At 47.3% G+C, this 23998-nt stretch overlaps 1 protein-coding gene across 2 annotated transcripts in view; it reads right to left on the bottom strand.

The window, feature by feature from the left end:
• Positions 1 to 4595: 4595 nt before the first annotated feature.
• The window catches only part of LOC105693593 (zinc finger protein 624), a 34828-nt gene continuing 15425 nt past the window's right edge, over positions 4596 to 23998 (bottom strand). For both annotated transcript variants that reach the window (XM_020856725.3, XM_048654447.1), the window contains 7 exons: positions 23660 to 23959; positions 21462 to 21791; positions 20787 to 21382; positions 20203 to 20709; positions 11702 to 11902; positions 8868 to 9105; positions 4596 to 6033 (listed from right to left, as the gene is read on the bottom strand). In XM_020856725.3, coding sequence (XP_020712384.2) covers positions 5749 to 6033; positions 8868 to 9105; positions 11702 to 11902; positions 20203 to 20709; positions 20787 to 21382; positions 21462 to 21791; positions 23660 to 23959 — 2457 coding nt within the window. In that variant the 3' untranslated portion in view covers positions 4596 to 5748. The remainder of the gene's footprint in view (positions 6034 to 8867; positions 9106 to 11701; positions 11903 to 20202; positions 20710 to 20786; positions 21383 to 21461; positions 21792 to 23659; positions 23960 to 23998) is intronic.

Raw genomic sequence — 23998 nt, 5'->3', positions numbered from 1 at the left:
CGCGATGGTACGGCGAGCGTCGCGTCGCCGCTGCTCCCGCTGTTGCTGCTCTCGATGTACACGGTGTTGTAGGTAGACTTCCCCTACGGGTCCGCAAGGATTACACTATACTATATGCAGCGCGAGTCGTGACAGAGATTTTCCCTCGTTCAAGTGACTCAAGGTTCAAGGTGAACTTTGGCCAAGGTCTACTCTCTTTGATCCATAAATCGTGTAGATCAAGTAGATTGCGTATGTATATCTATACCGTATCCCTACGAGCAGCTCTCCGTATAGGCTCTCGCTGCTTTTCTCTGAACCAGCAACCATGCCAGCAGCACCACCGGCGCAGCCGTTGCAACTTTGCCGTCTCAACCTATTTTACGATCCCAAAGGTAAATTATTCGAATCCCCGGTAATAGCAGTCGTACTTTGCTTATGTATACCATATTATGTAGATTCGTAGGTATACGTATACACGTAATCAAAGTAGTCCTCGACGATTTATGCCTTATTAATACAATCATCTTGTAAATACCTGAACATTTTATGAAATGTATTACAGAATCGAGTATCGTTTTTCAGATATTCCCCATCACCTGACCATCGGCAGTGGGTCCCGTCGATCGGGTGAGGTACGGCGACTCGTTTTTCAACGAGACACGCGGATAAGTCGGTCCTCGAAAGATTTAGCGACGTTAATACGGAGTGGAGAGATAGAAGGAGGCGCGTATGGTGGGAATAATAATGAAGACGATTAATATCGACTCGCGAGTAGCATTAACTAGTTCATGACTGTTCGGGGTAATTAATTCTTTGAATATTACTCGCTCGGTTACCGACTAATTAGCGGCGGAGCGGCGGATAACCAGAAAGTCGGAGAGAATATAAGGCAGGAAGCCTTCTTCTTCTGAAATATCCCGGGTACGACGGAGCTAATATATGACCGCACAAGGATATCCCGGCTTCAATCTTCTGATAATATGCGGTATAAGAGATACTATTTAAACTCCGAATGCTAATTGAATTAACACCCCCTCTTATACACCACACCCTCCGTACCGTGTACTGAAAATCCCTCTTATAAAAACGTCAAATATTTACGCTCGCGATTAAAGTTAAAAGGGAATCTCATACGCTCCGATAAGAGTGTACGTGAAATGAGGAGAGGAAAATATAAATAAATGAATTTAAAGGAGGAGAAGAAAAAGGAAGAGAAGAGGGGGGAATCTCCGTAGCAGCATTGTGGGGGAGAGTCGAGAATATCGGGTACATCGGTCCAATTAAACGCGAGGAACACGAGCACGGGGTTCACGGGCGGCACCGATGCAACGCGAAGGGCAGCATCACCGGAGCTCCGTGCCGCGCCGTGCAACAGAAACGGCAGCAGGGGGGCTGCGAGAGATACCGCCTCGGAGTTTACCTGCGCAACTCGGTTATAGGTAGTAAAAGGTAGAGGTGATTACGCGCGCGGGTGGATATGTAGAGGATGTATATATTTAACACACATCTCCGGTTTTTCCTCTTTTGAAGGAGTTTTAATTCGAATGCGCGCCGCGGACGGGGATAAGTTTCAGAGCGCGAGTAGTCGTACAGGACGTGTAAGAACCTTTTACCTTTTATACCTAGAGGCGAGGTGGAGAGGCGGGGCCGCCCGGTCCCCCCCGACGTCGTTGTCGCGGTCGTTGCGGTCCGCATCGCGCGCGGTCCTTGGAAAACGGGACGTATGTACGGTGGTATTTCGATAAGAGTACCGTGTTCAAAAGACACCGGAATATATTTGCATTCCCGGTGAAGTGCACGCGGACAGGACAGCTGGAGGCATCGAATCTTTAATTCAAGATACGGGAGACCGCGAGCGAAAAACCTTACCGGCAATTGATGGCCTGGCCTGGTGCGTTTGTCGAGCTAATTACTGTAAGGCGAGAGACGCTTACGCGGCCGCTACACACAAACGGCATTACGGCGATGCCCATCAATCCTCCGAGCCCTCTCTTCCTACTCCGACCGACGCTTCGTGTGTACGAATACACGCGCGCGCACACACACACGCACACGCGCGTGGATTTATTTAACACCGAAATGCACCCACATACACGCGAATTACCACTCGCACGCACCTCGTCTCCCTACCTGGCTACCTCCGACTCTTTCTAGTCGGAGGTCTCTCTCTCTCGGTTTTTTTCTCACTATTCATACCGTCACCTATCCAGACACCCCGGTGAAGACCTCGTCGCCGGGATCTTATTCCTTTTCTTGCGGAGAAACGCCGCGGCGCCATGTTGTCGTAAAAGGAAAATAATAAAAACGTTCGAAAGGATGCGTCCGTCAATTTCGTTTCGGCGTTTCGAATTGGTTTGAAAAAATGAACTTCATTTTGCCTTCGCTGCAACACCCGGATTTATGGATTTATGGATCTCTCGCACCGCGATGTAAAAAAGGGACGTCGGACGGAACAATAAACGCTGCGCGGGGGTAGAAGTTTATACGTAACGGCAGGCGTGAATAAATTATTTATGTGTAATTGAAAGTACGCGAGGTAAATTGAATTTGTCACTTATGCGGACGGCGATGGCTACCACGCAATCGCACGCAACGCGACGCGTACACGCGTCGAAATAAAATTCATACCTATAATAACGTCCGCGCGGAGCTACCGCATGCGGATTAATGCGCTTATCCCATACCGCAATGTTCGTTGAAATTTGTTATTTCCTGCGGAGGGGTGTGCATCGGGTTTTATTCTATGTCGCTGCCCGCAATGCGGAGTCGAGAAGGCATCCGATAGTTATCCCCGTGAATAAGTGTGCGCACGTATCCGTACACGTCGATTGCATGTATACAACTAGCCATAAATATGTAAATCGAGTGTAATCTCGAAGTAGTTGTATCGTCGCATTAATGCCCGGACAGTTTAAACGAGTCGTAAATCATTTTAATTTATAATTAAAGGGCGACCGACCATCCGATCATATTTTCGGGGGACAAAAAACTCCGAGTATAAGACGGTGTGTACGATGTGAACGCGGACATGTAAAGTATAAATTCCGTACACACTTACGCGCGATGAAATTTAAAACCTCGCGTATACGTGCGTCAGAATTCCATGGGAATAATCCCATCGCGTCTATTATATGTTAACGCACGTGGGGTGTACATACACGTGCGGCGTGGTACGATAGCCGTGGATTTTTCGACGAAAGTAAAAAAGCGAGAAACAATCGGAAGACGATTAAAAGGAAAGTTATGCCACTTGGATGTTGGGGAGGGGCATGATATACACGCTAGAACATCTTCATCTAAATCTAGACTGCTGCAGCGAGGAATACATCGGATGTCACGCAGAGAGAGCAGCGGGGTACAAGGTACACCCTCGCGAGTTTTCTCGCCGTATATAAGCGGCCATCTTAATTATTGAACGAGGCACCGCATATATCAACCTGGGAGTACCTGCCCACTACGCGCGGTGTTCACGATCTACTGCATACGAGTCCATAGATGTTGGTATTTACGCATACAAGTAACTCCTTGTATCCCCCTACCTTACGCAAGCGTCCATCCAACGGAAGATGAATCTCTCCTTAACTAGCCGAGCAGAAGAGAAATAAGAAAGAGAAAACAACGAGAGAGAAAAGAGAAGAAAAAAAAATCAGAAGAAAACAGGAACCAGAAAAGGAACAAGAAACATCGCGGCTCCTCCTATAAACAGTCGCACAGATGCAGCTCCCTCCCCCCCCTCCCCCAGCCTCCTCCTCGCACGACGACAATCCGAATGCGAAAAACGGAAAAAAAAGGGCGAAAGATAGAGAAAACGATTAAAATCGTAGGGAGGATCGATCGGGAGGCTTAAATTTTCACCCTTTGTGCGGAGTGAAATATATTTAAGTTACCGCAGTCTCGACATCTGCAACCGTCAAGTTGGGGTACCGAGATGTTCTTGCAGCGGAGACAAATTTCCCAGGTGTAATTGGGGGAATGAAATCCGTAGAATTTGGTAACGTCGTCGTCGTCGTCGTTGTCGTTGTCAGAGCTGCCGAGGGGGGGTCTGGGGGTCTGGGGGTCGGGGGTATACCTTACGTTGTGTTACTCGTGAGGGATGAGAAGTGTGATCCTTGCAAACCTCGAGGAGACTCCGCGGCTCTCCTCGCGCGGAGTTTCCTTCAGGGGCTACACCCTCCCTCGGGACTCGACGTCTTTATATCTTCATTAGACTCCGCATTCCCGCTCGCGGTCCTCTGCGCCATAACGCCTTTTTAACGCCCCCCGCACCCCCTCGGGGAGAGATCTTGTTCCTTAATTTTTCAACCGTACTTTAAATATGCCCCCCCCCCCTCCCTATCGCGAGATAACTTTGCGTAAGTTTAGCTCGAGAATTATCCGTATATCTACAGAAAAAAATAAGAAAAAAATCATACCGAGTCGGTGATCAGCTGCTGCTGTTTTTAGCGTCAACCGTTAGCTTTTATATCGTAAATATGGCGCGTAAAGCGACGAGGTTTCCCTCGTGCGTAATATGCGTATAAACGCCGGATCGATGTCCAGGTGGGTATGTAGGTACGCAGGGTATACGGTACGTGAAATCCTCAGGATTCGAAGTGCTGATATAAATCAGACGATGTAGTTTATTTTGTTTTATTTTTCTTTTTCTCTTTATTCGCAGTTTTATACACCATCATCGTTTTCATCACGCGAACCTCTTGAAATGAGAAATGTTGAAACCTGATTTTAATTTTGACTCATCGATCACGATCGTAAAAAGTATCATTTATCCTTGACGCCTCTACGGCCGACCGCTACGACCTATCGCCAGTGATAATTTTCGCGCAGTCCGCATCGTACGCGAATTATTCGTCAAGTTGGAATAAAAATTTGCCGTACGATCGCCTCTTGAATTATATCGAAGGCGTTGGACCCGCGTCTGAGAAGAAAATTTAAATAGAAAGAGTAAACGAGTATGCGAATACCTGAGTATACCCGCCATATCCAAGGTACAATCCATGTAATGGCGGGGACACCTTTGTCTCACCTTTTCCCACGGGTTTACCGTGTGTCTCTTCGGCGTCGAGACTTTACCGATCTACCGATTTACCATTCGCCTGTATTTCGCCCCCGACTCGTTGAACGGGGGGGAATAACGGGGGGGGGGGGAAGAAAGAGACAGGTAAGAAGGTTCCGCCGAGGATTCTGCGGCGGGGTTGAGGGGGGGGAAATTCCACCTCCGAGACCTGAATCGGTATAACACCGCGATCGTCGGACAGCGGACACATCATTACAGGGCCTTGCAACAGTTTGGAACGGTCAACCGGGCAGGGGATTCGGCATCGGGCGTCCGTAACCGAGCCATGGGGCGACCCGGTCGACGGACGTAGTCGTAAATATTCGGGCGCCAAATAATGCCGGACCGCGCGAACTGCCGCGGTGACTGCTGCTCAGCTTGGCGCTCGTAATGAAGGACATCCTCCTTAATTAGCCGATAAATTATTCCAACGGCAGCGGAACGAGCAGAAGCCACAAAACCGAAACCAAAGACGAATATCTACTTTTTCTCGAACTCGTTGTCCCGCGGTTACCCGGGCGCGAGTGAAAGAGATGCAGACGTCTGCCGATTTTATGACGATACGCGGGATACGCCTCGCCATTTCTCAAAATACACGCGTCACTCGTCCTCGTCGTCGTCGTTTCATACGAGATAAATAAGAGGGAAACCGATACGCCTTCCAATTTCCACGTTCAGCGTCACTCTGTAATTAACGATATCCCTACTCCTCCCTAGATATTTTCACTCTTCGACAACGAAATACGACGAGACAAGGACGACTGGTCGTCGTCGTCATTCTGTAAAACGAGGCTCGACGTATCCGGCTCGGAATTGTACATCGCCGAGACTTGCCGCGCTGCCGATTCGGCGCTCGGAAAGATCTCTTCGTGATCCTGAAGAAAATGAGCTTTCAACTCTCGCGAAAAATTAGTACGGAAGGTGTCGCAGTGAGTGCACTCGTATATCGTCTTCCCCGGATGAATCCTCGTCGACAGGATGTGCTTCCGAAGATTCTCCTGCACAGAAACGAGACAAAGATGAAAAAAGGAATCGAGGTGAAAAACGATAAATAAACGCTGCGTCGGAGGAAAGAGGGGTGGGTCGGCGGACGAAATGAAAAATAAAAATCTCGCACGCGCTCTACGCTTTATCCCGCAGGAGCTGAATTGTTCCGATCCCGTACGGCTCTCCTCCCTTCATTTATGTACAGCTACACCCGAGGACTATCCACGCGTTCCGCCAGTTCAGCAAAGCTGCTTCTATCTTGCCTGTTTTAAGCCTTCGTATCTACAGTTATATTACATATATGAACGTACGTGATATTCAAAACAGTCTTATCGCGGGTGTTCCCAAAGCGTTTGGTACCGGAGGTCAACGAGATTCCGTTATACGGCTGTTCCGTGACTCCATCTGCAAACGTAATTGAATTTATCAAAGAAATCCACCGGGAGAATCCCACCCCACCCAACCCACACTCGCGTACAAGAATCTGCACATATCCTGTGAAAATATAGCCGAAGATAATCATTCTTACCAAGTGGAGAATCCTCAGAGCCGGGTGACGTGGAGGGAAATGAAAAAAGGAATGACGAAGAAATGATCACGCAGGGTATAAGGTGGTGGACGATAATAAACGCGACTGAAAATGCTTCAATGTAGTACGTAGGTATGGGTATGTAACTGACCGTGGAGTTCTTTGAAAAATTGGAGAAATCGTACAAAAGGTTCATACAAGACGCGGTCAGCGTCCGGTACATAAAGTGTAATTAACGCGGTAAATATTCCAATTTAGCAGATAACGAATGTGTTACTCGAGTGCGAGTGAGGCCCGTAGGCCCAACATCGTCGTAATTTCTACGGTCGCCCTTCTTCGTCGCAGTTCGCGATGTTCCTGAACCATATAGAGATAGTTCGCAGCGCAGAGCCGCGTTTACGTCCCACACACCTTTTCAAAGTAGGATATAGGCGTCCTTATACTACTCGAAGAGCGACACGGCTAAGTGCTTAACGCGACTCTCATATGAAACAAGGGAGTAAATGCAAGCAGTCGTAAAGATTCGCTTCTTCGCCGTTGCAGTCCTCGCTCGACGTACGTCCCCCCGCGAACCGCGCTACGAATACACAAGGGAACAGAATCGAAGATAATAATTTTTTTATTTCACCGTGCGAAATCGAGACGAGTGCGGATGGAATTTTTTTCACCCCCGAGTAAATCACGCGAAAGAGCTTTGAAAGAATCGGGCGATGCGCGACCCGAGGGCGAGGAAAGTGGCTTCCTGTAATCTCGTTGACGCAGCGTACGTTGGAGCCGTTAAACGGCTCGTGCCACGTTCCTTATTAAAATACTGAGCAAACAGCCTCGAAGAACGCTCGCGATATTCGTTACACCTGGCGCACCGCTACGCGATGAAATTTATTAAATTTATATCCCGGGGATCGCTTTCGGATCGAGACACTAAATTTATGTATTTATTGATCTGCAGCTAGATCGGGGGCTACGCCGTCACCTAAATTTCAAACTGCACACGATCCTTTACCGAAGAACCTTGGGCTTTTTTTAACCGAGGGTGGAAAAGTAACGTTGATACGCAGACGCGGCTTTCGAGCGGCGTAATCACCTATATCGAGAATGGCTAATTAGTAGAAGTGCACAACGATTACTCGCATGTACGAAAACGAATGTTTCGCGTTTCGCTGTTTCCGGGCGTAATTAATATCGGAATAAAAGGGACGCGGGAGCTAGTCGTTAACGGAATAACAATATCCGAACTCCCGATCTTTCCGTTGAAATTTGATACCTCATACTTTACGCATCAGGCGGACTCGGAGTCTCGAGGATACGATTAATTCCTCAGGGCTCGATGACCGGTACCATAAATTATTTTCAAACACTTATTCATTCCCGTATACACACAACTATCATCCAGTTGTGTAACAAGAGTTTAACATCACGTCACGTTACCCTGGATTTCATAATCAACTTGCATCGTAATCGAAATTGATCGAACAATTATCACGTCCGGTGAACAAAAAAATTCGCGTATTCGGAAGCAGAGAACGAAGGACAGACAGACTAGATCTGTTCGGTTGTATCTACGGCGAAAACGAAGTTGGAAGAGATCGTTGTGGGATGAGGAGTGTACAGATGCGGGAGAAGAGGGCGAGAGGAGGTAAGATAAAAAAAAGGTTCGAAAAATCGAGAGAAAATAAAAGAAATTGAGAGAAAAAAAAAAAAAAAAAAGGGAGGAGAGCCACCGGATCGAGTTTATGTCGCTATCAAAAAGACATGGTCGCCGCAGTGCAGCGCGGGCATCGCAACGAAGCCCTCAAAGAGCATTAGCATACTGGACGTGCGCGGTATGATTGCCGTTCTTTGGTTTGGTTCGTTTCTTGGTTCGTTCGTTCGTTCGTTCGTTCGTTCGTTCGTTCATTCGCGTTCTTTTGCCCTACGTCGCGGTGCGGTGTGTGGGCATTCGCCACGAAGCACAATTAACTCGTTATCTTATCTCTCGCGGCACTGCGGGTCCAAACATTAAGGTGGTTAAGACTCGAGCCATCTAATTTACGCCCGTCCCCGAAGTCGCCAAGGACGTCAAACGCATAAAATATTATATCTCTTTCCTTTTTCGCCGTATACCGCCGTTATACCTTTTCAACGTTGACTGAAAGTTTAATGGCTCTTAATTCTTCATCCTCTTATATATTCCCGTCCGCGACTCGTATTTTCGACTGGTTTTTCTGTCATTTCTTTTTCTCACTTTCTTCGACTCGCGCATTTTCGCGTACCTCGCCGAAATGAATTTCATCCGCGAACCGAAGGAAATAATGACGCGAGGAATTCAATACTCACAAAGTTGTTACTCGCGTAGGGGCAATAGGCGCACTTGTAGGGTTGGGATCCCGTATGGAGTCTGAGGTGCCTCCTCAGGTGCGATTTCAGCTTGGACTTGAAGTGGCAATCCGCATAAGGACATCGGAAACCACCGACACTCGAGACGCTAGTCGTACCTCCAGTTTCATCGGCAGCTGCACCGATCACATTTTCCGCCGTCCCATCGGGTTCTCCGCTGTGGCGCTGATTTTGATGGCTGTGAAAAAAAAGGAATCACGTCTTCGGTCGTAGCGATCAACGGTTATTTAGACGATCCTCCGAAAACAATCGGGCAAACAGATGCGTTCGCATAATTAAATACACTTTACTACATATGAGTTGAAATTTATATGGCACCGGGTCGTAAACCGGTCTGAATATTCGCATGTTCGGTCGTTTTATGTTAATTGATCGTCAAATCATTTAGTTTAATTTCAATTTATACTTATTACAGTAGTTACCCGGATACTCGATTTGTTCGGCGGACGTTACATGTATAATCGAGAAATCTGAAAATATATGATTTGTTCTCTCGGAGGGGTTTTTTTTTTTTTTTTTTGTTTTTTTTTTCTTTCAACTCGCGTCTTACGTGGTAATTAACGACCACCGATACGGTACGAACATGCGAGCGGAAGATGGACTTCCAGAATCTGAAAACCACCAAAAATGAGCTTCGGATCATAGATCTCAGTCACCCGATTCTTCAATGAATGAGGAATGTCCGTAGGTCCGGTTTTAATACATATTCATGTCCGAGGAGATGAAGTTGTGTATACGAATATAAATTATGGACATTACACACAGTTGATTAATCAAGCATAATTTGTTTATTCATTTCTGTTCCTTTTTCGTCTCCTTCGTCGTCTGTTATTTGTTTCTTTTTTCTTTTTGGTTTCAATAGATTCGAAAAGTATGCGGTACCCGGATTGATCCATCGCGCGAATTATGCGATTATAGACGCGAAGCTACCGCCTCTCCGCTTTTGCAGAAGTCGGTTGTATATATATATATCTATGTATAATTTTCACTATCCGTAGCCAGCTACAGCGCTAATCAACGAGCGAGAACTCGGCGGAGCTGCTGCTCCTGCAGCAGTTATAACTTTTAACACGTAAGATTTACGATTAGTAGGTATAACGAGCGCATATGTGGAGAGATGAGAGCACCACCATGGCGTGTAATCGGCTAGGTTCCGATTCTCCTATAGGCGTTTGCCGCTGCCGCTCCTGCACTCGCTTTAAATTAGTCTAGCTGCAGGTAGGTATAAGGTATATGGGTGAGTATGAAAGGGCCCCACGTGCAGCGGAGAGAAGTTTATTATCATAGCTAAAGTCGCGTAGCAAGTGATTATGAATTATACGTTCTATAGGGCGTAATAAACAGGAGTAAAACGTTTACTTTCATTTTTTTATCCTCTCATTTTCGCTCTTCATTTTACCTTTTATTCTTTCGTTCTTCAGTCCCTCTGCAGCGGAGGGACTCCCCGTTACAAAATCCCTACGGATTTGTATGCGTTACGTATATACCTGCAAGAGTAGGTGTATATCAGGTTCGAAATGCGTGACACGTTTAATTAAAATGGTTCGTGATTTACTTCGCTGTACAGAGAGAATGAGAGAGAGGGAGAGAGAGAACACAGGAGCGACTCGAGTGGACGGACTACTGCGTTGGTCAGAACGACGGTACGTACCGCTGCACCGCGCGTTCTATAAATGCTCAATTCATGATGAAATATTACGCCTACCAGGTAGACACTTATACCCTCCGGTAACACAGGTGGATAAATTGTGTACTTCACGTATCATTCGGTTACCCGAAACTGCGAATATTCAGGATTTTCTGATATTTAACGTCAAACGTGATATCGTTCTTGGTAAGCGGTTGATCGATCGATCGATCGTTCTTAAAAAATGGATGTCCGCGATTATCCGTAGATGAACGTATAAAGGATCGAGGGGTGGAAAAAAATTGGCAACCGATGGCGTACAAGGTTTATAATTACAAATGTCAAACGGGATTGATTGGTACGTCGGGCAGCAATCCCCGGGATATATACGTATACCCGCATCGTTACAGAGCAATTGCCAATTGGATTAAGGCGACTTAATTGGACAGGACCAGGTGCGCGATCAGGTGGATCTCATGGACTAACGATAAAAGCAATAATCGCGAACGCGACGTGATGTCGGGGAAACCCTTTTCTTCGTCATCGATCTCCGTATTGTAAATAAAACTCCGACGTCTTCCACGATTTCGGGAGACGAGAAAAATGAAGAGACAAAAAAATAAAAAAATAAAAAAAGCGAACGAATAAAGCGAAGTAGAATTTGAAAAAAAAATTTAATTGTGAAACGGATGAGTATCGCCTCAGGATTCCTAATTGCGGTAATAAGCGACGTTATATAGTAGTCGCGTTTCACACCTGCACGGTATGCAGGTCGGTAAGTGGTAAATTTAGTCGGCAGAGGAGGAGAAGTAGGTACGTACGTACGGTGGTTATACCGTACGTACCTATGCGCTGCATGTGCACGGAGTCTATATACGTCCTCGGGACTAATTAATTCTCTACTTCCGTGAAGCGATCAATCACAGAACGACCAGTGCATGGCTAATGGCGTATTTATGCGGAGTTACCGCTACGAAATTAAATAAATAACATGCGAGTGAAAAGTACACGTCCCTCGCAGCTGGCCGAATCTCCAACTATTCCGAGCCGCATAATACGTATTCGCGTTACAACGTTAGCTGATGTTTCATTTAATTACCGATCAATCCGGCAAAATTATTGATGAAAGCTCTCTTGTTTTTCTTACTTTCTCAACTGCGCGGCGGACGTCGTTTGGTACGGGCATTCAGCGCAGCGATGGGTAATTTTCACATTTTCAGGATCACCGTGAACGCGCTCCCTGTGCGTCCTGAGCTCTCCCGGTGTCCTCAGGGCCGTTGGACATCCCGGTAAACCGCATACGTACTTTTTACCGGTATGACGTAGCATGTGCTGCTGTAACGCGTGCCTGAAATTGGAAAAACGAATGATTATTCCTTGAAAAATGGTTTTGGTTTTTGTTGGAACTTTGAATTTTCTTTCGACGACTCACACCACCGCGAGCGAGGAGAAATTTTAGTGTATTTTACAAAAACTGACCATCTTCTAATTGCGTACGAGGGAAAACTGATATATTGCCTCGAGTTCGCGCTTGTACCTGAGTCGAGACAGAGGCAACTCTTTACTCACGTTATTATCTTGGTGTAAAGAGTGACCCGGTGGCGATACACCTGGTCGTTTGCGTATGCCGAGGATCAAGAAGACGCGTAAACATCATACTACACATCTTCGGATGTGTTTCACCTCAGAGTCGAATTTGTATAATTAGGAAATAAAAAAAGAATGAAAAAAAAAAAAAATAATAACGGCTATATAGGCGTAATGGAAAAGGCCAAAAACGGACAGTAAACCGTCACGTTAATATTCATTTTATGACAAACGGTAAAATTATTGACGCGATGGACGGTTCCTTCTTTATTTATTATCGTATTTTATCCCTCTTCGATTATGCCTACCTCTTCCTTTATTTTTCATATACTAGATTTTTTCTTCATACCTATATCTCTTCCACTTTTATCCTTTTTTTTTTTTCTGTTTTTTTTTTTTTCGTTTCTTGCTGGAATGTCGCAGGCGTGACAAGACGCCGTTAACTCAACGTCGGCCATATTGAGCAACCGGATGTGGTCACTCTAAATAATTTACCTTTGAACTGTCAACGCGTAAAATATAACCGAACGTAATATTCGAACGTATAATCCAGTCGTTAATTATATTGTATTCGTCGATAACACCGTAAATATACCTGTGTTATACGCGTACGAACTCGTCGTGTGCGAGTCCGTGGTAAATCTAATACGAAAACGAGACGATCTGTTTTGAAAAAAAAAATTCGTAACGAAATAAAAAGATAATAGAAAAGACAAAGATAACGACGAGGAAAGAAAAAATCTCTCGAGTCTGACGCGATTTTTTTCTCGAGAATGGCATCGTCTACGAACGCGTGGATCGGAGACGTAGCGTTTGTTAGAGACGGATGCACCGTTGCTCGGTCGTTCTGTCGGTTGGTTGGTCGGTTCCTCGGATGGGTTGTGTAGGGGGAGAAGCGAGCGGTGGGCATTAATTAAAAAGGTTGCGCATTAAAATGATTTGTTTTAATTGGTTGAGCGAGCTGAGGTATTTATGACCGGTCGCTCGCGGGACGGTTCATGCCAGGTTCATGCCCGACTTCACTGATCCGCTTCAGTCCGCTTTATGCCATAGGGTTTTGCTTCCAGAGAATCTCACTTGGTCTCTCTCTCTTATGTGTTTTCTCGACGTATGTAACGTATATTCTAACTCCTCACTCCGAGTCGAGCCTCGGGGACGGGCTTCTATTATCTTCGATTATTACGAAGCCAATCTCCAAGGGTCAGGCGAGGGTCGTTACGTTACGTTACGTTATAAAGTACGTTACGTTATCCCCGTCGCATGGATCAACCCTGTTGCCCGTACGCCGCGGTATACATGTGTACCGCCTCGGTTACTCAACGCGAATAAGTTGCGGGTCACGACAAAGTGAAAGAGAGATATGACCTCGATGCTGGGGGGTCAAGGGTCGACTTGACGGAAATCGTACGGAGAAAATTGATTCAGGTATATTATCGAAACGAGATCGGAGATAGATTTATTGGCTGAATATTCGTTCGGGAGACGGTTGTTCCCGAAAATTTATTCTCAGGACATTCAATTATATTAGGATATGGTGGTTTTCTTTTTTTTTTTACGACGATTCAAGAAATCGATCGATGATTAAAACTTCTATGATCCGTGGAATGAGAAAGTCTGGCGGTGAAAAAGAAGCGAATTGAGTTTAATTGAAATTAGAGAGAGAGAAAAAATAAATGAAATGAAAATGAAAATAACAGTCGTGAAAAGAAACGGTACGTAATGTTCTCGAACTTCTTTCACCTGGTGTTATTTTATCGCGGGAGGTCAAATATACGGAAACCGCAATGACTGACCTCGCGCGCCACCCAGATGACGTTGCTAACTTTTCGATGCTGCAGCACCAGCAGCACCAGCAGCAGCAGCAGCAGCAGCGGCCTCAGTTTTACGACTTTTCGGATCCCCGCTCGGCGCCAAGTCGTAAAAGACCGTATCCACACCCCATCCCATTTCTTCGCCCTTTCGTCACCTTTATTTTAGCCGAAGTTATATTTTTAAAAGCCTGCGATTTTTTCCGACAATTAGAAATTCGAGCGCTCGTTTCGATCGCGGATACGAAAAGCCGAGGGGGATCGAGAGAAGGGAACGCTCACCTCCGAAAGACTCAAGCGGGGTCGGGTTGAGCTAGGTCATATCCTAGGCGATGGGCAGCCGGTGTGGGTGTAATCGGGTTTATACGGACGAGTGGGTGGCAAGGAATCGCCCGAGGAGTGGTATCGAGAATATGAGCGACGGTCAGTCGGTCTTGCGGGATAGGTCGGATACGGGGGCTGGGCGAACCGAGTCGAACCGGACCGGACCCGCGAGATGATGCATGGGCAGCTCCTCCTGGACTTCTTCACCGCCACGGAGATGCGGCAACGTCTCTGAGAACGAGAAAAAGAACGGAGAGATGCTCCGCGGTGGAATAAAGAATACGAAAAGAGAGAGAGGAAGAAGAAAGAAGAAGAAGAAGGATGCATAAAACCCGCCTTTCTGGCCCCCCCGGTGCACTCGCTGTCATAACTCAATCCCACCTCCGTCCGCTCGTACGTCTGTCCGTCCCACGCTGCACCTGCATCCCGACTTTTGTACATATATATATATATAATATGTATGTATATATTATACCCACACAGGCAAGCGTACAGGTATACACCAATCTTCACCGGCACAAATAACCCTATCGCGTTCAACGTAATCCATATCGACACGTTCTACGATATTTCTCAGATGCGAGAGAGATAAAACTGAAATATGCACGTCTTTCCGTATCCACATATCACAAATGACGGGAGAGGAGATACGGTTGAAAATTTTCAATCGAACTTGCGCAATTATTCGATCGCGTCTCCAGCGATCTTACGTAGCGAAGAAGAAGAGTTGGGAGGATCGAAAATTTTTACAGAGAATGAGAATATCATGCGCCAATTTTTGCCGAATAATAGAAAGGGGGAGAGAGAGAGAAAAAGGGAAAAAAGGAGCGTAGGTCCCGCGCGTCGCAGAGATCGGTATCAGGTGGATGATTATGGTCCTCCACTGCGCCACATACGTACGTACGTACGGCTGTACGTGTATGGTACGAAATCGCGCCTCTGCCTAATTGGGCACGCGGTTGTTGGAGCTGCTGCGGAGCCCAGGGTACATACACACGGGCTGACAACGATTAGGTTGGGGAGGCGTAGATTACATCTTTCCCTAGGGGGTTGGAAGCGTGGCGTGTCGACTCGCGTGGGATGCGTATTAACCGTTTGCCAGTTACACGCGTACGGAAAATACGCCCAACAATATCCATATCCATATCCATATCCGTTTATACGCCCGAAAACACATCAGGCACCCACCCCTCCCACCCCTCCCACCCCCTCTTGCCACATTTTTGAATAAACACCTCTCCCTCGAATTATGTATACGTCTGTTTCAGTTTTTTCGCGATTTTCGATATTTTTCGCATTCTCCTCTTCGAACGCGTTTACGTAAGTTCAGCCCTGGGAAAATTTGTGTTCTTTTTGTCCTTACGACTCTTTGTCAGCGGCGAATTCGTGACTAGGATCACGAGCCGCCAAAAAGCTCGTGTGTTTGCCTTGTAACGTTACACGGGGTACACCGGTATAATACAACGCGTATACGTGGTTCGGAGGTGGTAGAAAGCTACGTACTGCAGACTCAGCTTAAGGCCATTTCATTACCGAGATACGTGACTAGGCGAGAATGCTGCACGTTCAAATTAATCGAGCCAATCAAAGCCTCAGTCCTGCAGGCGTCCCGGCGCTCTTCTCCGCTGTTTGCCGCGTTACGAACTGCAAATACCGAGGAACGAACGTACGAAGAACACCCCTCGCGACTAGCGGACACAGTCACGTGTACAACCCCACGAACATACACAACGGAGATGGGTGTTACGTTCCACGGTAAGTACAACTGCAGTGTGGCTGACGGAAAAAGGGGGTGTAGTTCGGGGGGTTGAGAGGAGGAGAAGAAAACCGACGATTTCGTCCTTCGGAGTTTTGTAAGACGGGCGGGGCTCCGGCGTCGGAAGATCGCATAGATGAGGAAAGTTGGGGGGGGTGTGAAAGCTAGAAGGGGGGGGGGGGGGGGGAGGTTGCCGCGTCAGGGAGATTAGGAGTACGTCGACGGGGAGGAAGGGGGGCGGCGAAGAGGATCGGGTGGTGAGCTCTCTCCGAATAAACAACAATATTATAACGCAGGCTTAATTGCGCCGGAGGGCTCGGTAACGGTCGCATAAATCGGGACCCTCGCAAGCGCGAAACTAACCCCCTGTCCCCCCGACCGCCGCCTTTTCCAACCCCCTTCCCACAATTCCGTCTCCCCCGCAACCACCCTGCGCTCCGTCAGCCTCGTTCCGCGCTTTCTCGCTGAGCCCGAAGTGGGATTCATTTACAATAAACATGTCGCGAGCTAATTTCAACGAGGAAGGGAAAAGATCTCGCCTTCCTGCAACGCTCATAACGACTACTTCCCCTCCCCCCCCCTACCCTCGAGAACCACCCGCCCCTCACCTTCGCATCTTTACCCCTCCGTTCGTGTGAAATGGGAACGAACCGCACGCGGTTAAGCTTTGCGGGAAAGACAAAGAAATGGCTCTTCCGCGGGTGTGATGTACAATGTTCTTCTTCTCATTCCTCCGCGCGAGAAATGACGAAATTGAAGAGAGCTGGTGTGTAATATGTTTTGAATAATTCGATATCTGGGTTACTTTTCACGAGGAAGGGGGGGGTGGTGAATTCTTTTATCAGCCACGAGGCAATGAACCGCGTACGGCAACGAGGGGGTTTCGCTGCCGCGGGTTTTCGAGAGTATCGCTAGGAGAGGGTGGTGTGGCGGCGTAAAGCTACCCCCGATATAAAAGCACGCCAGAAGTTTGAAAGGGAGACGCAATATAAACGAAACTCAACGCGACGCGATACGAGGCGATTCTAGGAGACTTTCGAGTCGACGCGACGCGATGGCTGTGGTTTGGCGGCGCTTCAGCGGGGGGGCAACTCGTTGGCGAGTAAAGGGGTGGGTTACCGGGATCGCCGGGATGGTTAGAATGGTTGGCGACCAACTCTGCCTCCGCGGGCTCGACCGCAAGCCTGTTTTATTTTATGAATCGCAATATTTCACCGGACAACTGGACTTCGCGAGCGGGGCGGTCACCACTAAACTGTCTGCCGCCCCGCGTATATATATATACGGCGGTATAACTATACCTACGGGGGGGGGGGGGGGGGGAGGACATACGCGTACAACCCGTACGTGCATGTGACCCCCGCGTACACACACCCCTCGCGCGCGCGTGTACGCGTATCCGTATACATCCGTGTACCGCGAACACGCGGAGGGCTACGTAGCAGCCGCGTGCCTCCGTCCTGTTCGTTCGGAACGGAACGAGAAGAAGAGAGAAGGGAGAGGGTTACCCCCTCGTCCCCCCGCAACCCCCGCGGACTACGGTTTGGTGGCGAAGGATCGGCACGGTAAAGAGGAGGAAGGAGAAGTTGAAGTAGAACGAGGAGGATATACCGCTCTACGCGGGGCGTTGGAAATACCGGAGAGGAGTCGGTTGCCGGCGAGCCGTATAGGATGCATTGTCTCGATCCATGCAGATCGTACGGAACACGCACACCACCGTCAATATCCGTCGAGGATTCGGAGGTATTTAAGGGTGCGCGCGGACAGACGTAACTGATGCGGTCCGCGGAGCGCGCGGTATAAAAAACCAAAAGGCACGAGGAAAGAGGGAGGCGGCGAGGGGGAGGGCGAGGGGGAGGGGGAGGGGGAGGGGGAGGAAAAGAGTTGCGGCAACCGCACGGAACTCGAGCGTGGCTACTGGATGTTCGGCCCGGTGCGCCGCTACCGCCGCCGCTTGCTCCTTCTTCTTCCGTCGCGGGTGCAAGGGGACGCGAGACGAGAGAAAGAAGCCAGAGGAAACTGAAGGCGCGGGAGGCGGACGCCATTACCGCAGTCCGAGATAAAAGATACGCGCGCGCCACGGTGAGGACCATATATGTAAATATAGCAGCGGAGAGAACGCGCGTAGGCACTTGCGAAACGTACGGTCACCGGTGCAGCAGCGCGTATGTAACATACCATCTTGAATATGCGCATACATCGCGGCCGCGAGCGTATTCTTGGAAATGGGATCGGGATCGCGGGCTGCCTACCGCCTCCGCCGTACACTCCGTACCCTCTTCTGCCTCGTACCTCCCGCGTCCCGCCCGCCGCCCGCTGCCTGTCCCGTAATTACCTCCTTTCTTTCCGTTCCAGGATCGCCCTGGCCGCGCCGCGAACACGGGACTCGGGCCCTCGGACCTCGGGCTCCCCGGGTAACGAATGGCTCCTCTTCGGACACCGGACGCCTCGCGGAGCGTCGCTCGGACCGGCGTTCCCCTGCCTCTGCCCCGTGACGAGACATTTGCGCGCCGTTCGCCACCTCGTCTGACGTTCTCCTTCCACCACTACTGAAAAACACGGCGTGCGCTCCCGCTCGGATCTTTCAATCCCACGGTGATTCGTTCGCCCCGTAATTTCGTCATTGATTTATTTTCCGTACCGTTAACGGTTTTTACGGAATTCTCGAAATTATTGAAAAGAAGTTCACGTTGAATGATTAGTCGTAAACGTTTTACTATTTCTAACGGGGAATATTATGTATACTGATCAATTACCCGCGATATTCTCGAGAATATTAATTACCGCGTCGTGAGAAGAAGAAGCGAAAGAAGATACCTGAATATCCGTGGCGTGCATCGCGTACTCGAACCCGTAAGATTGAAACAGATCGCGATTAAAATTTTATTCCCAATAAATTATGAACGATGTATAAGTCGAAGCGACGCGAATACCAACCGCGGACGTCGTGATTCCGGATAATTACTAACGCTGCGATCCTCGCGATCCCGGAAAAAATTCAACGAGGGACAATCCGTTGGAAATATTCTCTTCCAAAATCGTCACGTGTGTCGAAAATGGGAACAGGTGTTTCGGACACGTGCCCCAATCGCTACCGAGTTCACGGGAATCGTCCGTCCGCATAGTAGCGCACGCGATATCTGTACCCTCGTGTATTCCGAGAGCTCATTTTTTCCTCTCAGCTCTCGCCTTTCTTCTCTCCACTTTCACCGCGACTATCACCCTCTTCGGTATAAAACCGTCGGCTACACCGCCGTGAATGAATAGGTGTAGGTAAGATATAAAAAAAAAAAGGCAGAGACTTGTACGTGTTTCGAACGAAGCTACACGTTGGTAAAGGTTTGCCTCGCACGCGGCCTTACCAAGGTGTTAACAGAGTTGCTTTATAGAGGTCGGTTCGCCCACGCCTCGACACTTAGCGCTGCACTGACCGCTGCCCTGTCCGGTCTTCCGGTTCCGAAACACCGACAGCGTAAGGTACGTCGCCGCGGTATATAGCGTTTAAATGAGAGGCAAATAAAATATTTTTCCTCGAGTGTTTCCTCGACGCGGACGATCGATCTATAGTTAATGCGAACGTGAACGGTCTTTCCAGTTGGAAAATTCTCTGCGGCGAGAAAAAAAAAAAAAAGAAATAAAAATAAGATAGGCGTAGAACCGCGGGTCCTTTATTTTATAGTTATGCAGCGAGGACTCTTCTACCACTCGGTATATAACCGGTTCCAGTGTTTCCTCACGTTTTTCGCACACCGGACAGTTTACCCACGTTTATCGTCGCCTCCATTTATTTATCATTCTTTTTCTTCGTTTTTCCCCCTTCTATCCTACTCCCCTAAATGCACCTAGTTCGTTTATTTATAAGCCAGAGAAGAAACATTGCTGAAAACACTGCACTAGCTAAAAACAGCGGCTATATACGCTTACGGCGATCTACATGCGGTTAAATTTTAGTCACCAACCAGCGGTGTAGGTTCTGCCTCAACGTGTTTTATGGTTCAACTGCACCAGCCCGCATCTACGGTTTTACACACCGCACGAACGGGATGAAAAAAAATGAACGAAGAAATTTTTGGTCCTTTTTTCGACGACGTAAAAATTCAACCCACCCGAATAACGCGCCTATTACCCGAACGCGCGGGTACAAGGAAATCGATGAATTTCACGTGTACTCACTTGGTGTAAAAAGCGTTGTCGCACTCCAGGCAAACGTAGTTTCTGTGTCTCCCAGTTTCGTCGACCCACAAAGGCGAAGCCGATTGGCAGTGGATCAAATGCACGTTGAGTTTCGCCCTGCTGGCGAACGGGGTCTTGCAGCTCGGGCAAGGGAACGGTTTTTCCCCGGTGTGAATACGTAAATGTCTGAGCACGTAATTTTGCTTCTTGAACGACTTGTGGCACAGAGGGCATCGGAAGTTGCGACGTTCAATTTCGGCCCCGTCTCCCTTCTGCTGAAGGGTTTCCGAGTGCAGAGACTCGTGGTGGATGAATTCTGCTTGAGAATTTGTCGCGTAAACGCACCTCTCGCACCTCCAATCGCCGGGAACAACCTCCTCTCTTTCATTGCCGACCTCGATCCCTTCGAATTCGACACCCGAATTCACCTCAGCGTTGCATTCACCCTTTCTGGTGTGCAACGCGAGATCCTGCGGGAGAGCGAAAGTCCTTCCGCATCGCGGACATCTGCGGAGTTGGGAAAAAAATAGGAAAACATTTTGCGAGATTCAAAACGGATTTCGTTGGTGAAAAAAGTTACTCACCTGTGGCAGAGTTCAGGGTGTGAGTGAAGACGGTGTTCCTTGAGATCCGCTAAATTTGCCACCGAAATATCACAGTTTGGACATTCTCTTTGTTTCCGTATTCCCTTCTCTTCGTTTTTTCTGATCGCCACAAGTTCTTTGTGCCTAGGAGTTTTTCTATGCGTTACGGCAGCTTCGGGTGAGGGAAAATTCAACGAACAGACGGAGCAGAAATAGGGCTCCGCTTTTTCAGAGAGTTTGAGGTCGGAGTTTTGGTCCTTTTTGACGTGCGTTGACAATTGGTGTCTCTGAAGAGCTATCGGTGATCGGAAAACTTGACTGCAGTACGGACAGTTAATTCTTGACTGGTAAACATCGGATGCGGTTTCGGCCGTGTGACCGGTCTCGGAAACGTGTTGCATCAATTGAAAATTGTATCGAAAATGTTGGCCGCAAGTTTCGCAAGGAAGGTGACGTCGCCGAGTTATGACAACCGGCACGGAACCGTTCAACATTGCCACTGCCTGACCGTGACTGAAACTCGTTATGTGAACTTCCATTTCAGGGTTTGATTCGCACCAAAAATTGCAAGCTGTACACCGAAAGCTCCCCGAGATCTTGAGAAAGAAAAAAGCTAATGAATAAACGAGGGTACGCAAAGGTGAGTAACATCATCGGAAGAGACGTGATCCTCACTTTTTGGTGAACATTGATGTGAAGTTCGGATCGCCAGTGTCTCAGGAAAGTATCTTCGGTGTTGCAGTAAAATCGGCAGCCTGCACACTGAAAAGGACACTGGCGGACAACGTTTGCCATGTTGTTAAGCAGGAAAGCACAAGCTTCGGGACTTCGCGGGATACCGCCAGCTACTCGACAGTGGTAATGGGACAGAAGATGCTTGCCCATTAGGGGACGGCGTACCCGAGTCCTGCACATTTCACACCAAAGAACTTCTCGTCCTCGGTTGCGCGATTTTTTATTACGTCCTTTTTCCGGTGTACCGATCTCTTCATTCTCCTGTATTTTCTGCAGGAACACCAATGGCGACTATGACGATTTGATTGATCGTGAATTTATAGTCTATAGAACCGATTGCGAAAAACTATTTCAACATATTTTTATCCCAGGAATACAAATCCTTCGGTCATATTTAGCTACGAATATTTCCCGTTGAGATATCCTGGATTTTTCACTTTTTGGATCGATAAATCGGCGATAACGCGATCAATTTTATAGATAAATCAATCAGATTCGGATTTCTGAGATCGAAATACATAAGAATAGCATGAGAAACCTATTGGAAAAAAAATTCGATTTTTGCTCTCAAGATCGGAAAATGACGTGCTCTCTTTTGACTTAAAATTGAAGTTGAGTCGAGAAGCCCAAGCTTTGCTGGAGTCAGCGTAGCCAGCAGCTCGAAAATGCCTATCGACACTGTCAGCGAGACCGAGTGGGATGGACGTTGATTACCATCGACGAAATTGTGGCTGCAGAACTTTGCCGAACATTATGATATTTACACCGAAACGAGGCTTCGCCGTGAACTCCTATTGGTCGATACACCGTCCGTATCCTCAAACACGGATAATATCCCGGCTCGAACGGATAATATCCCGAGCGGTTTGTTGTGAGACGTCACCTTCGGGGCTGAGCAGAGGTGACGCTCCACAACAAACCGCTCGCCCGTGGGGCTACCTGACTCCAGCTAAGCTCGGGTTTGCTGGAGAATTGAGAAATTCGAATATTTCGCTCTATGCATAGATGCGACGAAGCAAAGTGGGTCTACGACTAAAACCACTCGATGTGTCTTACAATTTTTCTGCTCCCAACAGCGAATAATTGATGATTACTCGATCGATTGCATGAGCGGATGATTTTGACTTCAGATTTGGATTCCTGAGCTGATTATACGTAAGATTACTCTCGAAGAACCAAAAAAATATTCGATTTCTGAGCAAAAAATAAATCATTGTTTTAATTGAGTTTAATATGCTTTTCTGACGTATTTTGACCTCAGGAATCCAAATCTGAAAGAAAAATTGATCTATCTCTAGAATTGACCGAGTTATCGCCAATTTTCAGCTTTTTGGGGTCAAAAATAAAAAATTGATTTTCTAGTCTATCTTAATGTAATTTTAGCTCAGGAATCGGAATCTGAAAGAAGAATTGATCTATCTTCAAAGATGACCGAGTTATCCCCATTTTTTCGCATTTTTTGGCATAAATTTGAGGATATCTCGAAGGGAAAAAATCGTAGCTCAATTTGGACAACGGATTCGTGTTCCTGAGGTCAAAATACGTAAGATAAGTGCCATACGATCAATTTTAAAAAATAAAAATTTTTGGTCAAAATTTGAAAAAATCGTAAGGGGTACCCCTTGGAAAAATCTCAAATTTTGACCAAAAATTTTTATTTTCCAAAATTGATCGCATGGCACTTTTCTCATGTATTTTGACCTCAGGAACACGAATCCGTTGTCCAAATTGAGCTACGATTTTTTCCCTTCGAGATATCCTCAAATTTGTACCAAAAAATGCGAAAAAATGGGGATAACTCGATTATTTTCGCAGATAGATCAATTTTTCTTCCAGATTCGGTTTTTTGAAATCAAAATACATAAGAATAGCATATAAAATAAAATATTTTTTTTTGGCCCCAATAAGCTGAAAATTCGCGATCACTCGCTCAATTTTAGAGATAGGTCATTTTTTCTTCCAGATTCGGATTCTTGAGATCAAAATACATCGAAAACACTTGTAAAATGAAAGTCAATTCTCGCCCCTAAAATCGAAAAAAATCATCTCGCTGCACGAATTCAGAAACACGACGCTCATCTCGTTACATCTCGTCGGTCATTAACTTTTTAGAAAGGGAATATCAAGGATAAACTCACCCAGGTCGAGACCTTACGACGCCGTGTGCCTCTTACTCCTTTTTTGACCGGTTGTTGGAGCTGCGTCTCCCCTCCTCGAGGAAGTCGTAGGACTCCGTCAAGTTCCTTGATGCTTCTTTTAGCGTGGAGGTCAGAGAGAAGATGCCTATTGTAGACTAATCTAGAAGCTAATCTGCGACCACACGGGCTACAGTAAAAACCGTTATTTTGGTCACTTCTGGCACCAGGAACCCATTTCCCTCTCGTATGGCCAGGTGGCGGTGGTCCCCTGACCTCCTTCTCCTGCAGATCATCCCCTCGCTGTTTTCGCGAGACGCAAGATTTCAGTTTCGCATAACA

The sequence above is a fragment of the Athalia rosae genome, chromosome 4, assembly GCF_917208135.1.
Source record: "Athalia rosae chromosome 4, iyAthRosa1.1, whole genome shotgun sequence".
Classification (NCBI taxonomy): domain Eukaryota; kingdom Metazoa; phylum Arthropoda; class Insecta; order Hymenoptera; family Athaliidae; genus Athalia; species Athalia rosae.
The sequence above is the reverse complement of the archived record's forward strand: the minus strand, read 5'-3'. Positions and strand labels throughout refer to the sequence as shown.